At 38.1% G+C, this 23,252-nt stretch overlaps 1 protein-coding gene across 3 annotated transcripts in view; it reads left to right on the top strand.

Annotated features, from left to right (window-relative positions):
* The window catches only part of FAM126B (family with sequence similarity 126 member B), a 66,889-nt gene that overhangs the window by 32,669 nt on the left and 10,968 nt on the right, over window positions 1–23,252 (top strand). For 2 of the 3 annotated variants that reach the window (XM_040971968.1, XM_040971967.1), the window contains 7 exons: window positions 2,201–2,380; window positions 9,776–9,856; window positions 11,134–11,249; window positions 14,617–14,712; window positions 17,813–17,929; window positions 18,480–18,567; window positions 21,766–21,925. In XM_040971968.1, the coding sequence (XP_040827902.1) occupies window positions 2,201–2,380; window positions 9,776–9,856; window positions 11,134–11,249; window positions 14,617–14,712; window positions 17,813–17,929; window positions 18,480–18,567; window positions 21,766–21,925 (838 nt within the window). Of the gene's footprint in view, window positions 1–2,200; window positions 2,381–9,775; window positions 9,857–11,133; window positions 11,250–14,616; window positions 14,713–17,812; window positions 17,930–18,479; window positions 18,568–21,765; window positions 21,926–22,649; window positions 22,818–23,252 lie in introns of all 3 variants that reach the window. The other variant, XM_040971966.1, reaches the window with a different exon arrangement.

The raw sequence follows: 23,252 nt of genomic DNA, 5'->3' as shown, positions 1-23,252 counted from the left end.
CAGGGAGTTGGATTTTAAGTGGAGCAGCTGGAATGCAAAGCAGTATCCATATTGGATGCTAAATCTGTAGGTGGAGACTTAGTGTACTATACCATGGCACTGGTCCCAAAATTTGGCTTAAATATTTAAAAATTATTTGATAGTTATCATGTAAAGCATTCACATATATAGCTTAGTATCTGCTGGAGTGTGTACATGTATGTAATTTGTTTTTAATCTTGAAAAGCAGAGATATAGCTCTCATCCACTGGTTCACTATCAAATACCTGCAATAACTGTGGGTCAAATTTGGGAACTAGGAACTCAAACCAGGCCCCTCGTGGATGGCAGGAACGCAGTGACTGAACTAGCACATAAGTAATTACAGTAACAGGAAGTTGGATCCAGGAGCTAGAACCCAGGGACACTCTGATATGGGATGCTTATGTCCCAGCTACTAAGCCAAATGTACATCCCTGAGTGTAAATTTTTGAAGCTTTAGATTTGATCTTAAGCAACTAAGTTTAATCCACCTAAATATTATGAACTCTACAATTTGCATACATTTGTTGAGTTTTAATTTTAATTTTGTATTTGGGGAAATATGATTAAATATTAAAGTATTACAATATTAAAGGCATGTATGACCTCACTCAGATTTCCTAATGCATATGTTATTTTGCTCATTCAGAATAGAGGTAAGCATATGAAATTATTGAACCATTATTCATGTTTAAAGAGTTAGTTTTACATATTAAAGTGAAAATGATGTATAATTTCTTATATTTCATATGAAATTAAAAATCATAGTCAATTTTTTGCACATTACAGTTCTAGCTTTGTAATTTTTCCAATACATATGTAGGCAAAAGTGGAAAAATTTAATTGCTCGTTTTCTTCAAATTTCTAGATCATGAAGGTCCTCATCAGTCATATTCTGTGATAAGTGAAATATTAGCCACTTAAACATTGGAAAAGATATTTCTGTATACTTCTCTTCCCTTCAGATTCTTTCAAATAAATATAAATAGTGAAATCTAAGTCAATTTTAAAACATAAAGGTAGGGCCTGGCACGATAGTGTAGCAGCTAAAGTCCTTGCCTTGAACGCACTAGGATCCCATATGGATCTAATCCCATCCAGCTCCCTGCTTGTGGCCTGGGAATACAGTCCAGGGTGGTCCAAAGCCTTGGGACCCTGCACCTGCTTGGAAGACCTGGCAGATGCTCCTGGCTCTTGGCTTTGGATTGGCTCAGTTCCAGCACTTGCAGCCACTTGGGGAATGAATCCTTGGACGGAAGATCTTCTTCTCTCTCTCTCTTCTCTCTGTATATCTGCCTTTCCAATAAAAATAAATAAATCTTTAAAAAAATAAAGGTAATTAGCTTGATGTATTCAAATATATTTAAAAGATTACCCAGAATTTGGATGCTTCAGTATGTACAGCAAAATCCCTTGTTCTATTAGTAGTATATAGTTTGTTACAGTGTATTGTCTAACTGGACATTTAAAGTTTTTTTCCACAAAAACTATTTGAAATTAATTTTATTCTATTGAAAATTTTTAACAGTAATAGTTGATAAGAACAGAAAGGAAAATTCACCAAATATAAATATAGTACCTTGGCTGAGAAAGGAAAAGGATTAAGTATATGGTAAATATTCTAGAATGAGCTTTAGAAAGATAAGTTATGTGACACAAGATACTTCTTAAAGTTAATGTATTGGGGCCCGGCGCAGTAGCCTGGTGGTTGGGGTTATCATCTTACATGTGCCAGGATCCCATGTAGGCACCGGTTCTGATCCTAGCAGTCCCGGTTCCCATCCAGCTCCCTGCTTGTGGCCTGGGAATGCAGTCGAGGATGGTCCAAAGCCTTGGGACCCTGCACCCGCGTTGGAGACCTGGAAGAGCTCCTGGCTCCTAGTTTTGGATCTGCTCAGCTCTGGGCATTGGGTGGAGGGTAGGTTGGTGGATGGAGTATCTTCCTCTCTGTGTTTCTTCTCTGTATATCTGAATTTCCAATGGAAGTGAATCAATCTTTAAAAAAATAAATGAACAGTGGACTGGTCAGTTTATTATGTGATCCAGTTCTGTCCTTTGATATTAAAGATTTTGGTTGAATTAACTTAATATAAAAAAGTATCGAGAATATTTATGAGACATCATGTGTAACTTGTAACCACAGAGTAGAAATAACTAATGCACTTTATTTTCCTTTTAGCTCCTGGAGCCTGTCTGCCACCAACTCTTTGAGCTGTATCGCAGCTCTGAAGTTCGACTTAAGAGATTCACATTGCAGTTTCTGCCAGAGTTGATGTGGGTTTATTTACGGCTTACAGTTAGCCGAGACCGACAGAGTAATGGTTGCATTGAAGCACTTCTTTTAGGAATTTACAATTTGGTAAGTTGAAATTGATGATTTGAAAAATTGTGTTTTTAAGGTTCTCTGAAATCATAAATAAAAACTGTGCAGAGAAAAAAATGTTTATTAAGTAATTTTTAAATTAATTATGTCAGTACAATTGTAGCTTTTTAAATTTTTTTGTATTACTAATATTTCATGAGTTTATATCTATTTTATTTGACCAACATTATAAATTCTTGTAAGATATTGAACTGGGCAATGCGAATACAAGAAATCAGATATGGTGCTTGCTTTTAGAACACTTCTGTTCTTCTAGAAGGCATGTATTTAGATAATTAGGATTGTAAAATGCCTGTGGTAAGAGGATTTCAGAGAGAAACTCAGTTGCTGGCTGAAGTTACAGCAGGCTTTACTGAGGAAATGCTATCTAAGCTGAGCCTTATGCAGAGGTATAGTTTTGACTTAGAGTAGGAAGAGGTGAGATTTCAGAAGATAAGCAACTGAGCATAAGAAAAGAGGCAGGAAAAGTCATGTATTAGAAAAAATATAATTCTGTTTGAATCATAAGATATAAATGCAAAATGTAAAGATTGATTTCTTGTCAGTCTTAGAAAGTCTTTGAAGTGAAGTTTAGAGTTCCCTAGTAGGCACTGAAAAAGCAATAATAGGCAGTTATAACTTTAATGACCATTTGTGAAGTTCTGACGGTTATGTAAACTATTGAAAAGAGTAGGCAAAATAGACATGGAATTTCTGTCATCTAATGGAATGACATCTGTTAAGAGGGAAAATATACAGTGTGTGATATGGCATATGATTTTAAAATTCTGAGTAAGAATAGAATAGAAAGTAGAGGATGAAAAGAAAACTGCTAATACTTCTGAAAGATGCTAAGTTCCTACATAAAATTGGAAGCCTCAGACTTGATTATTTCTGCAAGGTGACAAAGGGAAGAAAGATTAGTGAGGACTATCAGAAGCACGAAGAAAAACTGGGAGAGAGTTTGGGAACATCTGTGTAGGCCTTTACTTACTTACTTTTTTTTTTAAGACTCATTTGTTTATTTGAAAGTCAAAATTACAGAGAAAGGAGAGGGAGGGAAAGAGATAGAGAAAAATCAATAGAGAAATCTTACAACTACTGGTTTACTTCCCAGACAGCTGCCAGAGCAAGGACTTGGCCAAGCGAAAACAAGGAACCAGGAGCTTTAGCCAGTCTCCATGTAACTTTTAGGGGCTCAAACACTTGGGCCATTTTCTGTTGTTTTTACCAGGCTGTTAGCGAGGAGCAGCCAGGGCACAAACTGACACGCATGTGGGATGCTAGTGTCACAGGCAGTAGACTTAGCAGCTGTGCTACAATGCCAACCCCTATGTAACACTTCTCCAAAGACGCAGTGAAGCTCCTTTTCTAGTGTGATGCAGAGAACAAAGTAACACAACATCATATTTCAAACTGTATGTTCCTCTTACTAGCATTGGACAGTTACCTACATTCACCTATAAAGAATCAGTTTTATGAGTGTGTCTTAGAGTTGCTGATGAGAATCTACCAGCATAAAATGTTTGCTTCTGTTTAGTTTTAGGATATGGAGCTGGGTTGCTTAACTTGCCAACACCAGTAGTTTCATCATATAAATTTGATATATCGATCTGTAAATTTACTAACAGTTATTTGATATATTATGGATTTGATAATAAATTGTTGTGAAACTCTTCTAAAGAATTCCTAAGAGCATTCAATTATTCTGTTGCTTTCTCATGAAGACTTCTTTAGCACATTAGTATTGAAATTCCTGACCTTTGAAATTGTATATTCTGTGCATTTGGCAACAAATACTCCACAAAATAAACTTTAGGATTTTTTTTAGGATTTTTGTTTTTAAAGATGTATTTGTTTGAAAGGCACAGTGACCCATGAGTGGGGAGATTGAAGGGGAAAGAAGTAGGGAAGGGAGAGATATCTTCCATCCCTTGGCTCACTCCCCAGCAAAGCCAGAAGCTAGAACTCTTTCCGTGTTTTCCATCTGGGTTCCAGGAACCCAAGTTCTTTGGGCCATCATCTGTTGCCTTCCTAGGTTCATTAATAGTAAGCTGAGTTGAAAGCAGAGGAGTTGAGATCCAAACTGATACTCTAAAAAGAGGGTGCGGGTGTCAGAACAGGTGGCTTACTTTAATAGTTGAGAGGTAATAGAATGGGTCTCATGGTAATAAATATTCTTCTGTACTAGTGCTCACTACTGTTAGTGTTATCACTTTAAAAAACATTAGAAAACATTTCCGCCACTCAGAGTCTGAAGCAGGGAGTCAGGGTTTCAGAGTTACTTGTATTCAGTTGAAAACAATATCCTGTTACTGGCTATTCTAAATTTGGACAAGTAACTTAATATTTTGACTTCAGTTGTCTCATTTGTAAAACAGAAATAATATAGCATATTGCCTCAAGTTTAATAATAAGTGTTTATCATTTTTATTATTATAATTAAAACCTTCCTTTTGTGGGACTGGCACCATGGCATTGAAGGCTAAGCTTCTACCTATGACTCCAGCATCCCATATGGGCACTGGTTCAAGTTTAAGCAGCTGCACCTCAGTCTAGTTGCCAGTTAATGACCTGGTAAGGCAGCAGAGGCTTGCCCAGGTTCTTGGGCTCTTGCAGCCCTATACTCATGTCGGGTGTCCAGAAGAAGCTCCTGGCTCTGGGCTTCATTTGCACCAACTCCAGCTGTTAGGCCGTCTGGGGAGTGAACTGAACCAGCAGGTGAAAGATCTCTGTTTCTTCTTCTCTCTGTATAACTCTGCCTTTCAAATAAAAATAAATTTTTTTTAAGTTTCCTTTTAATATAAAGCTGATAAAAATTAAATTCACTGTTTCATTAACTTTCATGACTGCTTTTTCTTTTAAAGCAGGATATTTGTTAGATTTATCATTGTTTCCTGTAGTGCTTAGCAAGACACATAGGAAATGTTGATTTAACAGTAATTTAATGTTTTAGATTATGTTTAACATAAAGATAGTGTTTTCATTTGTTAGGTGTAATAAAGTTCAGTGATGGGACAAAATAAAGCAAAAAGTGTTGTGAAGCAGAGTATTTGACAATTGTTGGTAGTACTTGTGGGTGCTACAGTTTAATTATCTTTCAGTATCATAAAAAAAGTGTATACTATAAAACATGCCCGGTTACATGTCAGAAATAGATAACCTTGGTTTTCTGACTTCTTTTAATTCCTGGATATCTATGTTCTCTTTTTTTGTGGTTCTGTTTTTCTCGCTATTCTGAATTTCTTCTACATATGGTTCTGTTTTTCTTACTATTCTGGATATCTTCGATATACTCATTTCTATTTTTTCTTTCATTCACTAGCACTTCTTTGCCTTCAACAAAATTCGGCATACCCTTCTGCAGGTTTACCTTGCAGATTTCCTGGGGAGAAGAGCAACCCAAAAGAAATGGGGGGACAGTGCTCTTTTGGGCAACTGACTAAAGTTTATTTCCAGGGTTCCATTTTTTAGTATGTGTGCTGCCAAAGTGAGCACTCCAGGATTTCATTTTTTATGCACTCAACAAAACAATAGTTCAAACACAACTCAGACTTAGATCACATCTGTGCTCTGTCTAGCCAGCTAACCAAGGACAGTCAGTGTTCTTTATCTACTCCCCATTTCAACAGTGTTGATCAAGGCACTTCGTTAGCTTTCCTTGAACTGTCTGTGGTTAGCTGGCTAGACAGAGCACAGATGTTCACCTTGGATCAAGGAGAGCTGGAAAACTCTTCCAGGGACACACTGAGGGGCAGCATGTACTCTGGATGAGGGGACTTTTGCCTCCTCTTCCTGAGCCTCTTCTCCGCAGGTTCCCAGCCTTGCATCTGCGCCCCCCCAAGCTTATCTTGTTGGAGGCATTCCAACTCCCTTCTCCACAATAAAAATAAACAAAGTATAGCTTTAATTTTAAAATGGGAATAAATATTACAGTCTTTCTGCGTAACTTTAATTAGATCCTTTCTTCTTAACCTACATGACCTTTCTCTGATGTATAATGGCCCAGATGTGGTAGTCATTAGTATGACTGACTACCAAAAGGTTATTATGTGAGCTTTATAGGAACTTTTAAAACCAGTTTTCCTTCCAAAATTAAATATATGGTTATTATGTAACCGGTACTCTTCTATGACATAATCAACTTAGAAAAGGATTCTGTAGGGAAGCTGTCTGTGATTTGTGTTTTGGAATAATAGTTGTGGGTTTTACTGTTATTTCTTTTAGTTTTCTGTAGCTATCTGGGTCAACTTGTAAGCATTCTTTACTATATGACCTTTATGCCAGTAATGTATATTAATAAGCTTTGTAAAAAAAAAAAAAAACAGTCAAAAGTAAGACAGTGGAAGTAAACAAATGTTGTAACATTCACCGCTGTGATTGCTGTCATCTGTAGGAAGTTTGTTTTTTATTTTAAAGCCTGAGGATTAGAAGTGTCATAAACTGGAGAAAAAAGGGTATCATTGACCTTTTTGTGAAGAAATAAATTGCTTTTAAAATTTACAAGAATTTACTTGTATCTCAGTAAAACTTACCTAGATTTGAATTTACTTTTTTGAATGAGTTATTTATTTGAGAGGCAGCGTTACAGGAGAGAGGTTTTTCATCTGCTTGTTCATTTCCAAATGACTGAACCAGACTGAAGCCAGGTGCCAAGAGCTTCTTTGGTGTTTCCCACATGGGTCCAGAACCCCAAGCAGTTGAACTGCTGCTTTCTCAGGTACACTGTCCGAGAAAAGATCAGAAGTGGAAAATACAGGATTTGAACTGGTGCCCATATGGGATGCCAGCACCGCAGGCTTTGACTTAACTTGCCTTGCCCCACAGTGTTATCCCCTGCTGTGTTTGTATGTAACCTAGTTCATTAATTTGTTGCTAGATGATTGTAAGAATTTGTTTTGTTTAAAAATCATTCTTAAACGCATTCCCCATAATGCAAAAATGTAACTGAGGTATTGGATATGTTAATTAATTTCAGTTTGGTAATCATTTCACAACATATACATAAAAGAAAATGTGAGTTGTATGCCACTTCGATATGTAAGAATAGCTTGTTTTTCTTTTAGTAACTATTAATCTCTTGCCTGACACCTTTGTTTTAAAAAAGAATTTTCTTTATTCGAAAGACAAAATTACAGAGAAGAGAGGGAGAGATTTTTCATCTACTGTTTCATTCTCCAGATGGTTGCAAGAGCTGAGACTGGGTCAGGCTGAAGCTGGGAAATTGATCTGGGTCTCCCATGTGGGTGGCCAGGGCACAGTTGTTTGGGCCATCTTCTGCTTTCTCAGGCACATTAACAATGGTCTGGATTAAAAGTGGAGCATCTGAAACTTGGTCTGGCTATCATGTGAGATGCCTGTGTCACAGGTAGTGGCTTAACATACTGTTCCACAATGGCTGCCTCAATTCTTTTTTTTTTTTTTTTTAAGATTTATTTATTTTTATTGGAAAATGAGATATACAGAGAAGAGGAGAGACAGAGAGGAAGATCTTCTGTCCAGTGGTTCACTCCCCAAGTGACTGCAGCAGTCGGAGCTGAGCCATTCTGAAGCCAGGAGCCTCTTCCAGGCAGGTGCAGAGTCCCAAGGCTTTGGGCCGTCCTCGCCTGCATTCCCAGGCCACAAGCAGGGAGCTGGATGGGAAGTGGGGCTGCCGGGATTAGAACCAGCGACCATATGGGATCCCGACACGTGCAAGACAAGGACTTTAACCACTATGCTATCGTGCCAGGCCCTGCTCCAATCATTTAATTATTATTATTAATACAAGATATATTCAAGGATAGAGTTGGCATTACATAGGACAGTGAAGATATGGCTTCAGCTCAGTCTAAGCTAGCTGCCCGCTTGTCTTATTCCCTTCTCAGAGGCCTCTGATCCTTATTCTTTAACTAAGGGGTATTGAAAGATACAGATTCATCTCATCTTCTGTAGCTGCTCCCTACTGGTTAGGGGTATAGCCTTTGCATTTATTTCCTTGTTTACAAATCTCTCCCTCTGGGCCCAGCATGGCAGCCTAGTAGCTAAAGTCCTCGCCTTGCAAGTGCCAGGATCCCATTTGGGCACCAGTTTGTGTCCCGGCGACCCCACTTCCCATCCAATTCCTTACTTGTAGTCTGGAAAAGCAGTTGAGAACAATCCAAATCCTTGGGACTCTGCACCTGCATGGGAGACCCGGGATAAGCTCCTAGCTCCTGGCTTCAGATCGGCTCGGCTCTGGCCATTGTAGCCACTTGGGGAGTGAACCAGTGGATGGAAGATCTTCCTCTGTCTTTCCTCCTCTCTGTATATCTGAGTTTCCAATAAAAAATTACTCTTTAAAAAAAAATCACTGCCTGTGTCATTTACAGGGCCAAAAGGTCCATCTCACAAGTTACAGAAATTCAATCTTGTACCAGTGACTGTCTCCCGTATTATCATTGTCACTCTAAAAAATTGCTGGCTTTTTTTGCCTTTGAAGCAGCATACAGGATCCTCAACTGGTTCACATAGTTGTATACCTCGGCATGGTCATCATTCATGTGTACTTGGGCATGATCCTCTTCCCTACAGAAATGTCAACGTAAGACAGGCATTGTGTGTTTCTATTCCAGGACACATAGCCCCTGGTTCTAGTACCTTGGATTGGAGATTCTGCTGCTTCTGAGATCAACTGGACATAAAGTCTTGGTTTCTTGGTTGACCAGTAGCCATCATTAGCTCGCCCCAGTACACTTTTAGTTTTTTCTAAGATTTATTTACTTTTAAAACTTTATTTATTTTTTAATTTTTTAAATTGGAAAGATTCACAGAGAGGAGAGACAGAAAGAAAAATCTGTCCACTGACCCACTCCCCAAGAGGCTACAACAGGTGGAGATGAGCTGATCTGAAGCCTTGAGGCTGGAACCTCCTAGAAGTCTCCCACACGGGGGCAGGGTCCCAAGGCCTTGCGTCGTCCTCCACTGCCCCTCCCAGGCCACAAGCAGGGAGTTGGAAGGGAAGTGAAGCAGCTGGGTTACAAACCGGTGCCCATATGAGATCCCAGCCTATAGGCTACTGTGCCAGGCCTTACACTTTAATTTTGATGTCAGTAATTTGCTCAGATGTTTTCACTAAAAGATCTAATAACTTACAGCTCTCTGTTCATATGAAAATTGATTTGTGTGCTTTTTTTCACATCTTCATTATATTTAATTCAATATAATATTGTTCTCAATATCTGCCTATAGGTAGTAAGTCTGCTTCCAAATTGTGTAAATTAATAAATTGGAAAAGGTATCCAGGACAGTCAGTATTTTTGTGTAATATTTCTAGGAATCTTTATTACTATGATAGTCTATAAATTAAGATGGATATTATTTCTTACAGACCTTTGATTATTTTGTTTGCTGTTTTTGTTTTTTTGACTCTAGGAAATTGCCGATAAAGATGGAAACAATAAAGTTTTATCTTTCACTATCCCTTCCTTATCCAAGCCTTCAATATACCATGAAGTAAGTAACAGTAAAAAGTGAAATTGTTTTTAAAAGAGATTAAAATTCTATTTTTCCCATATTAAATATTGCATCTTGGATGATTAAAAAGAAAAAAGCAAGATTTATTTTATTTTACTTTAAAGTGTTACAGTGAGGTCGTCCTTCTGCTGGTTTACGCTCCCGATAGCCGATAGCCATATCAGCTGGGCTGGTCTGAGGCGTGGAGCCAGTAGCTTCCTCTAGCCAGCAGTCTCCCACTTGAGCATAGGGGACCAAGGCCATGAGTCAGCCTTCAGTGTTTTCCTAGACCCTTAGGAGAAAGCTGAATTGGAAGTGGAACAGTGAGGACTTGAATTGGGGCCCGTGTGGGATGCTGGTGCCAAAGGAGAAGTATTGACGTACTACACCAGCTATCTTTGATTTATTTCTTACTAAGTAGCTGTTACTAGTTATGTGTAACACTCAGCTGTGTCAGAGGGGGCTGGAAATAATTGTTGTAAAATTATCCTGTAATTTTTTATTCTGTTAGTATATTACTTTTTAAGGTCTTCATGTTAATTAGAAATTACTTAAAATACTGGTTTTTGTTATTATTTAGGAAAATTAAATACTGTTTAAGAATGTTAACACCCTGATTGATATATTTCAGTTTGAAAGAGTATAATTGATGCATTTTAGTGGTTTAAAAACATACTTTGTTGGTTATATTTATATATTTAGTAGTGAGAACACTGGTAATTGCATGAGCAGATGACTCTTATTAAGCTGAACTCTGTATCTACTCTATTTAAGTAAAACCCAGGAAAGAAACACTTAAAGCATTTAAGTCAAATGTCTGCATGAAGTTGTGAGGAAAACATTTAAAGAAACTTTACCAGTCATTTAAAAATTATATTCTATTTGCCTGTCAACACACAGTAGTGCTTTGTTTATCTTATTGTTCTAAGCAGTTATTAATTTTCCTAATTCCTCTGAATATTACAAGCAATACAAGTGGTTATAATCTATGATATATCATTGGAATATATCTATTTAACTTTTAGTCATTTCAACAGCTTTCCTTATTCTCTTTCTTACATATAAGTTCATTGCACAGTTTTTGAAAAGCTAAAACATTGTATTTTCAATTTTCCCTATATATAATTTCCAAAAGGAGTTGTAGAGTTTTTATGATTGAGAAATGGAAAAAAATTTGGAAAGAGAAGGATAAATAATCTGAAACTATCTTTTATTTTCACAGAATTTGTTTACTTCCTTTGAGAGTCACTGTTTCATTTTGTACTTTATCTTTGTAGCCCTCAACAATCGGGTCCATGGCTTTGACAGAAGGGGCACTGTGTCAACACGATCTCATCAGAGTTGTTTATAGTGATCTTCATCCACAGAGAGAAACATTCACTGCACAAAACCGGTAATGGTCAGAACTGTGAGCAGTAACAATTTTAGTTTATGTTTGATTGTTAACTGTAATTATTACTTCAGTTAAAGTTTAGTATCAGAATAGTCAAAAACTTAAATGTATCATGCTAACAAAATATATTTACTAAGGTTGAGCATCCCTGACGCCAAAATTGAAATGCCCCCAGCATCTGTAAACATTTCAAATCTGAAACAGTTGTAATGCCAGACATTTTGGTTAAGAGATACTCATCCTGTAGTGAACTTCTTTTCTCTGTAATGCTTGGTATTATGTTGTGCTCATCTTCTATAAAATGACAGGAAAACTCAAAGTTTGTGTATGGTGTCTGCTAAGGCAGGATTCATATTCTGGTACTGCCATTTGGAAACTTTCCCCTTCCGGTAGTCTTTATACTGTCTATAACTTGCTTTGTCTGTGGTAGAAGTTAGTATAACCTTAAGTGCAGTATAACCTTAAGTGAAGTTTGATGGCACAATCCTGAACACCACCCTCATTTCTGACACCAACAGAAAGTTGCATGGAATCAAGTATGGACAGATTCCAGACGCAAAAGCTTCTGTTGTCCTCTCCCATGGAGTCAACACACATTACCCTGCAAGCATCGGGGTGTGATAGCACACAACAGAGTATTGTTAAGTAGGAAAGCTCACTCATTTTTCGGTTTCCAGAGCTTTTATTGAGTCTTCATTACGTGGGCATGATTGATTAAATGATTCCAGCATGGTTGATCTCATGCTCTGGATTGACTTTATATGTCATAAAATTATTCACCTTAAATCACATGTAGTTCTCTCTAGTATGATCAGCCTTTACCTGAAAATGTCACATGTGGCCAGCCCCATGCTAAGTTCTAGTGACAACAACCCCCACCCTAAACAAAACACTCCTATTTAATATGACATAAATTACTTCCTGGAAGCAAAGACCAGACTTCCCTTTGGGCAAGGTCATATTTACTAGATAGACATCCCCTGGTTTTTACTTCTAAGATGAAATAGTCATGTATAGGTGGGGATCTATGCTTAGTACATGATAAGCATAGTACTACCATTATACATCCCTCCCCTTGACTTACTTTCTGATAAACTTGTATGAAACTGTCATAGAAATTAGCTGAAGTCTAGCTAAATCTAGGGGTGTGTGTGTAGGATGTGTGTGTGCGTGTGTGTATATATATGTGTGTTTCCTGGCCCACAACCAGTAGCCACAAACTCCATTTAGGTCTCCCATGTGGGAAGTAGGGGCCCAAACACTTGGGCATTTGCACTGCTTTTCCAGGCCCATTAGCAGGGAACAGGATCAGAAACAAAGTGGGATTGAACTGTGCTCTGGTATGGGATACCAGCATTCCAGGCACGGCTTCACTCACTTGCAAACTGCCTGTCCCAGTGCCATTATCTTCTGATTTTGGAGTTTAAACATCTGCATATGAGGTTGGGAATGAGAGCATATCACACTATAGCAATAGGTGCAAATCAACTGTTTCTCTTTATCTGTGAACTGCATACTTATGTTCTGTGTCCATTTTTCTTGTTTAACTGTATATTTTTTCGCTAGTGATTTGTAAGAGCTTTTTTACATGTTATATATTTCCAGTTAGTTGTTGTCTCTGTTTTTAATTAAGATGTAAAACATATCCTAAAATTTATTCCTTGAAAGTGTACAATTGAATAATTTTTAGTATATTCACAACCACCACCACCATTTGAAAATATAACATTTTTTTTCTTTCCCAAAGCCGTTACAGTCACCCCATTTCCCTTCCAACTCCGGTAACCATTTAGTTATTTTTTATCCCTGGTTTTGTCTCTTCTAGACATTCTTTATTAATTGATTCTTATAACATGTAGCCTTGTCTTCTTTCACTTAGTATGTTTTCAAGGTTACTTGTGTGGTACGTGTTTAAGTATTTCCTTTTTATGACCAAATAATATTCCATTGTATTGCTATGTCATATTTTGTTTTTCCATTTATCATTTGATGAACCTTTGGGTTTTTCCACCTTTTTTTTTTTTAACCCCCGCCCGCGTTTGGCTGTTGGGAATAATTGTGCTGTCTTACTCCATTTGGGCTGCTAAAACAAAATACCTTAGACAAGGCAGTTTATAAACAACAGTGCTTGCATTTCTGTAGGCTGTGAAGTTCAAGATCGGTGCACTTACATATTTGTGTCTGGTAAGGGCTTACAGCCTGTGCTTTGTAAATGGTAGACAGTATAAACAAGGTTTTCAGGTTTTTTTTCAGTTTCAAAGGACTAACCTCTTCCTCCTACTACATTGGGAATTAGGTTTCAGTATATGAATTGGAGAAGCAATTCACCCTGTCGTAGCTGCTATAAACATTCAATTACAAATTTGTGTATATGTAGATATTTTCAATTATTTAGGAGTGAATTGCTGGCTGATATAATAATTCAATGAACTTGATACGGTTTTTCACAGTGGGTGGACGCACCATTTTGCATTTCCACCAGCAATCTGAGAGAAACAGTTTCTTCTATCAACAAGTATTTCCCATCTTTTTGATTGAAGACATCTTAGTGTGTGTGAAGAATGATACTCACTGTGCTTATGTCTTATTCTTGCCATTTTAGATTTTATTAATAATCAAGTATATAAAGAATATAGACACTTTTTTACACCATTAAATGTGCATTAACTGTATAAGTTATTAAGAAAAACTGCAAGTGCAAGTGTTTTTAGTACACTGGTTAAGATGCTGCTTTCTTTGGCATGTCTACATCCTATATAGGAGTGCCTGGTTCCTATTTTGTTTTCTTTTAGGATTTATTTGCTTATTTTTAAATTTAAAATATATTTGTTTGAAAGGCAAAGTAATAGAGAATGGGATAGAGAATGGGGAGATCTTCCATCTGTTGGTTTACTCCACAGATGGCCACAATGGCCAGACCTGGACCAGTCTAAAACTGTGAGTGCTTCTGCCAGGTCTGTCATATGGGTGCGGGGCCCAAGGACTTGGACCATCTTCTGCTGCTTTCCCAATTGCATTAGCAGGGAACTGGATCAGAAGTGAGGCACTGGGAATCAGCCTGGCCTCATTTGGGGGGTCGACATCTCGGGCAATGGCTTAACCTGTTAAGATATAATGGTGGCTCCTAAGACTTACTTATTTAATTGAAAGAATTACAGAAAGAAAGGGGCAGTTGAGAGAATGAGAGAGAGAGAAAGGGGGAGAGAGAGAGAATCTTCCATGAGCTGGTTAACTCCCCAAAAGGCTAACAACCAGAACTGAGAAATCAAGATGAGCATTAAGGCATTATTATCACTAGTGAATATGTTATTTACTATGGTCTCTAGTAGAAATTGTGTGTAATCTTTTTCTGTTGTTTTCTTTTTAGGTTTGAAGTCCTGAGTTTTCTCATGTTGTGTTATAATTCTGCTATTGTGTATATGCCAGCCTCATCTTACCAATCTCTGTGTCAGATGGGTTCCAGGTGAGAGAATACTTACTACAACCTTCATAGTCATTCATTTATTTGACAAATACTTGTTGAACATTGTCTGTGTTCTAGGCTTTGTTCTAACTCCAAGTGGTAGATCACAGACAGAGTTCATAGAGCTGCTTTCCAGTTGGAATTCTTATCATTCCTTATGACTTCGGCATAAACTAGTTTCTAACTGAACATGAAGTTAAGCCAAGATATCTAAGTTTAGGGTTGTTTAGTAATAATACCTAGTCATTTCCAATTAATTGATAAATAACTTTGAGTAGAAGATCAGCAGCAACAGCGGTTAGCCATGTGTTCCAGTTGTGTGTGTGTCTATACGGGTGTGTCTCTGTGTGTCTCACAGAATATAATATATATTAAATAAGAATTGTTAGTGATTTGAACAGATGTGGGCTGAAATTAAAATTTGCTCTATAAAAATGAATAAGTGCTATAAATTGGTTTGGAGACAGTGGATGGAATTACAGAATTTCATCGATTAAGGAATTAATTTTCCTAATTGGGAGGAGGTCAATCTGAATTAGTTGTAATTCTGATTTTGTATTTTTGATTTATAATTATTTTTTTCTTGCTTATAATGACATGATTAGTGCCCTTCAAAGTTCTTGTCTAACTCAGATGCTGTTTCTGAAAACAATACACTCTTTAAGCATCTACCACCTCTTTGCAGATACGTTTCTTTGTAAGTGACTGTTTTTTGGCTCATAAAAAGAAATCTGCCAGCTCTCTTATTGGTAATACTATTGTGGTATTTAACAGAATTTGTTAATTAAAAAAAAACTAATGGCAGAGATTAGTAAGCCTCAAATTTCTGCTCACATATTCTCTAAAGAATTTTGAAAAAAATTTACCTTGCTCTTTAAAAAAATTTTTTTTAAAGATTTATTTATTTGTGGGCCCAGCACGGTGGCGCAGTGGTTAAGGTCCTCGCCTTGCATGCCCCAGGATCCCATATGGGCGCCAGTTCTATCCCGGCAGCCCCACTTCCCTTCCAGCTCCCTGCCTGTGGCCCGGGAAAGCAGTCGAGGACGGCCCAAAGCTTTGGGACCCTGCACCCGCGTGGGAGACCCGAGGAGGCTCCTGGCTTCAGATTGGCATAGTATCAGCCGTTGCGCTCACTTGGGGAGTGAATCATCGGACGAAGGATCTTCCTCTCTGTCTCTCCTCTCTGTATACCCACCTTTCCAATAAAAAAAACTAAAAAAAAAATTTAAAAAAAGATTTATTTATTTGTATTGGAAAGTCAGATTTTATATGGAGAATGAGAAACAGAGAGGGAGATCTTTCATCCACTGGTTCACTCCCCAACTAGCTGCCATGCCCGGAGCTGAGCTAACCCAAAAGGTTTTGGGCCATCCTCTGCTGCTTTCCCAGGCCACAAGAAGGGAGCTGGATGGGAAGTGGAGCAGCTGGGACAGGAACGGGCACCCATATGAGATCCTGGTGCATGCAAAGTTAGGACTTTAGCAAGTACGCTACCGTACCAGGCCTGAAAAAAATTTTTCATCCTATCATAAATTATTGTAAATGATATAATTTTCAGAATGTAAATGTATTGACATAATAAATAACTTTTGGATTACTATTTTAAATATATGTAATATAAATGCCACAGTGATCTGATATCTGTCATAGGCCATTTCAGGAATAAATGACCATGATCTTTAATGGTTTCATGTATTTTTCCTTTTTTCCTTGAAAGGCAATTTCTATTCCACTTTGCTCACATATTGTTGTCACTAAAACAGTGCTATTTATTTATTTATTTTCTTCAAGATTTTTTTTTTTTTTATTGGAAAGTCAGAAATACAGAGAGGAGGAGAAACAGAGAGGAACTTCTTCCATCCGTTGATTCACTCCCCATGTGGTCGCAATGGCCAGTACTGATACGATCTGAAGCCAGGTTCTTCTTCTGGTTCTCCCACATGGATGCAGGGTCCCAAGGCTTTGGGCTATCCTCCACTGCTTTCTCAAGTCACAAACAGGGAACTGGAAGGGAAGCCTGGAGCCAGGAGCTTCTTTCTGGTCTCCCACATGGGAGCAGGGTCACAAGGACTTGGGACATTTTCTGCTGCCTTCACAGGCTCTAAGCAGGGAGATGGGTCAAAAGTGGAGCAGCCTGGAAACAAACCAGTGCCCATATGGCAAGTGGAAGATTGGCCTGTTTGAGCCACCACACCAGCCCCAACATAATAAATGCCATTTTCAACTTGTCTTTTCATCACCACCTAAATTTACTGCATTACTATAAATAAATATACAAATTGAATTTTAAAAAAATTTCTTCTAAATTCAACATTGCAGTTCTAATGAATTAATTAATATAGTAACTTTGATAATCATTCATTATTTTTTAAAGATCTGTTAGTGAAATAAAGGGTAAGGAATTGTTTATGATGCTTTGTTTTAAAATGGTCTCACAGTATTTTGAAATGCCTGTTTGAGATTTCTGTGTCTCCGCTAATACAAATTGGAATGAATCATATGTGTGTGAAGGAAAAGGATGATTGTTGAAAAGGTGCTTAACTTTTTAAAAAGTTTATTTGGTTGGGCCCAGCGCGATGGCGCAGTGGTTAAGGTCCTCGCCTTGCACGCCCAGGATCCCATATGGGCACCAGTTGTAATCCTGGCAGCCCCGCTTCCCATCCAGCTCCCTGCCTGTGGTCCGGGAAAGCAGTCGAGGATGGCCCAAAGCTTTGGGACCCTGCACCCATGTGGGAGACCTGCAGGAGGCTCCTGGCTTCAGATTGGCTCAGCTCCAGCCGTTGCGGCCGCCTGGGGAGTGAATCATTGGACGGAAGATCTTCCTCTCTGTCTCTCCTCTCTGTATATCCGCCTTTCCAATAAAAATAAATCTTAAAAAAAAAAGTTTATTTGGTTGATGTGGTCTACTAGGATACCTATTTAATTAGAAAACAGGTTTTATTTTTAATTTGTCTTTTCATATTTTAAGCACTGAGTAATGTACATATATATATCAGGCACTCAGTAAATTTTTAAGAAATGGGCAATTTGAATAAATTTACAAGAGAAAAAGATTTAGTGCATCAGGAAATCACACTTGCTAACCAGTGTATTTTCCTAGGGTATGTGTGAGTGGGTTTCCACGGCAACATGAAAAACACTGGAAAGAACTCTGTGGCCGAATAGTATTGGATCCTGAGTTTATGGTGCAACTTCTCACAGGCATTTATTATGCCATGTAAGTAACTTCATCGACTATAAAATTATATAATTTTTTTGTAATGATTGGAAAATCATTGTCTTCCTTATTAAACAACACTGAATCTTGAGCTGCATAATGGGTCAGTGATCGCGTTTCTCTTTCTGTTTAGTACTTTGAAAATAGCCACATATGACTAGTCATTAAAATTGCAGTTTTCTTAGAAATTGTCTAGTTTTCTGTGTGGAAAACTACACACATGCATATCTCTACAGGTTCATAATCCAGATTTTCATGCATGCATCAAATGTATCACTCTGAACATCAACACATGATAAAGACCAATTAATATGAAGAGACATCTTTGAAACTACTTAAAATATATTATTTGAAATCTTCATCTTGTTCTTAAAACAAAAGTGAGACATTGGAAATGGAATAATTAAAAGTTGATATGAAAATCTGATCTCACACCCAAAAGTAATAGAACTTTGAACAATTTTTAAATGGGAAATTAATTAATAATAGGACAGTTAAATAATGGGAGATTAGAGGTATTTGCTCAAATAGTTAATATGCTTCTCTATAGGTATAATGGACAGTGGGACCTTGGTCAGGAAGCTCTTGATGACATCATTTATAGAGCTCAGCTAGAACTCTTTTCTCAGCCATTATTGGTAAGTTTCTCTATTCTCCATTATTTTTATTTTATTTTATTTTATTTATTTATTTTTTGAGACAAAGAGGACAGAAAAAGCTTTCAGCTGCTTGTTCCACTTCCCTAAAAGCATGCAAGAGCTGGGGCGAGTCCAGTGTGAAACTAGAGGCAGGAACTCAATCTGAGTCTCCCCCACTGGGTGTCATTAGCTCTCAGTGCGGCCTCCCAGGGCCTGCACCAGCAGGAAGCTGCATTCTGGAGCCTCCAAGCTAAGTACTGGATCTGGGCATTAAATATGCGATGTATTTCCAGCTAGCATCTTCTTAACTAGGTGTAACGCCCATCCCAACAATCTGAATTCTAAACCATGTTTTGTTTTGTTTTGTTTTTTAAATCAAAGCATACTGTGTACAAATGGAGAAAAATAATCTTAGCAGGTATAGAAAAAAAAAGCCAGTTAATACTTTACTCTATAAAAAATGATTTCTTACTCCCCATAAACTATTTTTTTTAAGATTTATTTTATTTTTGTTGGAAAGTCAGATCTACAGAGAGAAGGAAAGACAGAGAGAAAGATCTTCCATCAGCTGGTTCACTCCCTAAGTGCTGCAACTGCCAGACTTGAGCTATTCAGAAGGCAGGAACCAAGAGCCTACTCAGGATCTCCCACAGGGGCTCAGGTCCCAAAGCCTTGGGCTTTCCTACATTGCTTTCCCAGGCCACAAGAAGGGATCTGGAAGGGAAGTGGAACAGCTGGAACACAAACCAGCAGACACTAACACCCACATGGGATCCTGGGCACATGCAAGGCGAGAACTTAAGCCAGTAGGCTACCATGCTGGGCCCTGCAATAGTACTTTAACTGCCAAAGATTAACAACAGTCTGTGAGTTTAGTGATAGACATCTGCCTAAATTCTGTATTTGCCAGTTTGTGTAAAGAACTTTTTTTTAATTTATTTTATTTGAAAGGCAGAGTTAAGAAGAAGGAAGAGAGAGAAAATCCTTTGTCTGCTGGTTTACTCCCCACTTGGCTGCAGTGGCTAAGGCAAGAGTTATTTCCCATATGGGTGCAGCACCCAAGCACCTGGGCCATCATCCACTGCTTTTCCGGGCATTTAGCAGGGAACTGGATTAGAAGTGGAGCAGTTAGAAATGGAATCAACATTGATATTGCATGTCAGTGTGTCAGGCAAATACTTAGCTTGCAACAACAATCCCACATCTAATTAAATCTAGACAGTGTAGACGAAACAATCCAAAATGCTAATAGTTTTCTAGGTGATCAATTTGTGATTTTTATGTCTCCCAACCTCCTCCCCTTTTTAAAACTTTTAGTAGTATTTTTATGCTGATATTTTACTGTTTGTTGACTTAAGAACTAGAAACAGATAGATAGTGATAGCTCCTATTTGCTGTTTCACTCCCCAGGTGCCCTCAGTTTCCAGAACTGGGATAGGCTGAACCAGTAGCTATAAATTCAATCCAGGTCTCCCATCTGGGTGACAGGAATTCTCTTGCCTGAACCATTGATATTGCCTTATGTGGGAGACTAGCATTTAGTGATTGATGGACCAGACACTTTGCTCTGTTCAAGTACTTCTATACTATCTTTTGCCCATAAATTTATTTAAATTTTACTGGAAAGGCAGATAAGATTTAGAGAGAAGGAGAGACAAAGATCTTCAATCTGCTGGTTCACTCCCCATATGGCCACAAAGGCTGGAGCTAAGCTGATTAAAGTCAGGAGCTAGGCGTTTCTTCCGGTTCTCCCACATGGTTATAGGGTTCCAAGGCTTTGGACCATCTTCAGCTGCTTTCTCAGACCACAAGCCGGGAGCTGGATGGGAAGAGGAACAGCTATTAATTTTATATTTTAAACTAAATAGAAATGTTTTGAAGCAACATTTGCAGTAATTCTTTGGTATTTGCATTCCCAGTTTCTTTTTTATCAACATTCCTAATTTTACCCCTAAGGATTACAAGGATAACAAAATTTAAAAATTATGTCATTATAAAAAAAGAAATAACTTGTATCTTTGAGACTATTCAAATCTATTTTATTCCTGCAGCAATGTTTTTAAATATTTATTTATTTTTATTGGAAAGTCAGATTTTTTTACAGGGAGAAGAAGAGACAGAAAGATCTTCCATCTGCTGGTTTACTCCCCAAATAGCCACAACAGTTGGAGCTGAGCTGATGTGAAGCCAGGAGCCAGAAGCTTCTTCTGGGTCTCCCACACAAGTGCAGCATCCGCAGGCTTTTGCATCATCCTCGACTGCTTTCCCGGGCCACAAGCGGGGAGCTGGATGGGAAAGTGGAGCAGCCAGGATATAAACCTGCACCCATATGGGATCCTGGTGCATTCAAGGCAAGATATCTAGATACTAGGCTACCGTGCTGGACCCATCCTGGAACAATGCTATGCTTTAAGTAGAAGTAGCATTTTCCAGGCAATATAGATTGAGGTTAGTAATCTCTGGTCTTGGAATAATCTTTTATTAATGGCAATTTCTAAAGAATCTTTTATGCAAAATGTCTTTTATACAAAATTGTTTTTTTATTGAGTTCAAATGAAGAGTTTTTTGTTTGAAAACCTTTTTTTTTTTTTTTTTTGAGTTGGTGCCATCACTTGACAGACTGATTATCTACCTGCAAGTGTGGAGAATTAACATAACATCCATATGAGTACCAGTTCCGGTCCTGGCTGCTGCACTTCCCATCTAACTCCCTGCTTTTAGTGTTGGGAAAACAGCAGAGGATGGCCCAGGTCTTTTGGACTCTGCACCGTTGTTGGTGATCAGGAGGAGGTTCCTGGTTCCTGGCGCCTGTCTTTGGATTGGCTCAGCTCTGGCTGTTGCAACCATTGGGGAGTGAACCAGCAGATAGAGGGTCTCTTCCTGTCTCTCCTTTCTGGAAATCTGCTTTTCAAATGATAAAGATTAATAAACCTTAAAAAACAAAAAAAGAAAGAAAGAAAAACATTTCTCTTTCAAAGTCAACTACTTTAAGCAAGTAGTGGAGTAAATGACTCACATATTTATACCAATAATCTCTCATTTTAAAACCTTTTAGAATTCAGAATAAGAGAGACAAGTATTTCTAATACATTTATACTTTTAATAGAGTAGGTTTTACATACATTTTCAAAAATTATGGATACAAAACATATACAATAAACAAAGATTATATTGTCTGTAAATGTGCATGAATTTCAGGTTGCCAATGCAATGAAAAACTCATTACCATTTGATGCTCCTGACTCCTCACAAGAAGGCCAGAAAGTACTTAAAGTAGAAGTCACTCCAACAGTGCCGAGGATTTCTCGGACTGCAATTACAACAGCTTCAATACGCCGTCATAGATGGAGGAGAGAAGGTAAGTACAAAATTGTCTTACTCATGGATACAAATACACTTAGCACTGTTTGGACAGACTGTTTTAATACAGGATATCAGGGTACTGTTTATGATTAAAGCAAAAATATTAATTTTTAAAATAGTGCCAGAAATACTAAATGCTAAAGTTATTTCACTATACGTATCCATCAAACAGAAAAATGTTATTTAGATTGCCCTAAAATGTTAAAGCAGAAAATAAGATCAGGTTGAATTTTGTCTTTTTTCTGAACTAATGATAATCGGAAAGTTGTTTTAGGCTTTTAAAACGTATCGGGGGGAGGGAAAGTGCATGTTTGAGCATTGTGGGAGGAAACAGTGTAACTGGCCAAGCAGTATGGAAGTTATGTGTGAAACAGTTGGTTCATAGTTTTGGGTTTTTATCTTTGCTGTTCCTTTATGTGAGTGCTGAATCCAGCAGTGTGTCATAGACATGGTACTTGAATAGTTAAGCTGTCTTGCCTAAGTAGATATTAATTGTCATTTTAATGATTCTTATCTTTCTGTTATATTCATTTGCGAACCTCACATTGTTCATTTACCGTCTAATGTGTGTGCATGCTGTGCACACACATGTAACTATACAAATAGTGTTTGTGTTTATATCATGTCCATATATACATTCTCTTATCTGCCTGGGTCAAAATGCTCAAAAAAGAATAGAACAGCACAAAAGCACTAAAATTTTATATGTTGAATCCCAGATGGCTTTGACTTCTCAAACGAGGCTGACTCGAGTATTCCTGGCTCCCCGATCCAACACGGCTCCACTGACCTAGGGATCAAACGTGTGCAAGAGGGGGAGGTGCTGGTGCGCAGGACCTCTGAGCCTGGCTCGCCGGAGCCCAACTCAGCAGCAGCCACAACAGAGGGTAGGACAGAGATCAGGAGACAGAAGTCAGTGAGGCAGTTGCTGGAGAAGGATCCTGGCTCTCTAACCCCAAGCAGAACATCTTTCCATTCTAGTGTGTGTTTCCACTGCCTCAGGGTGTATTAGCTCTTCCTTGCAAAGCACCCCACCCCCTCCCTATGTGCCTAGCACCAGGTCTGGTACAATCTTTAGTTACCATTTGTGCTGGCCTGGAGTTTGCATCCCTATGTAATCAGAAACAGCTTGGCATGGCTACTAACAAGGTGGGGTGGGGGCCTGTCTCCAAAAATCCTGCAAATGCTTTGAATTTTTTCATTACTGAGCATGTTTAGTCTAAGGAAACAAACAATGCACCCAGTGGACATGAGCCTGCTAGTCAGTATACATTATTTTATTTATATAATAATTTATTTCTTTAAAAATCTGTAAAAAGAGC

This window comes from Ochotona curzoniae, unplaced genomic scaffold (genome assembly GCF_017591425.1).
Source record: "Ochotona curzoniae isolate NIBS_2020 unplaced genomic scaffold, NIBS_Ocur_1.0 contig_2210, whole genome shotgun sequence".
NCBI classification, from domain to species: Eukaryota; Metazoa; Chordata; class Mammalia; order Lagomorpha; family Ochotonidae; genus Ochotona; species Ochotona curzoniae.
The sequence above is the reverse complement of the archived record's forward strand: the minus strand, read 5'-3'. Positions and strand labels throughout refer to the sequence as shown.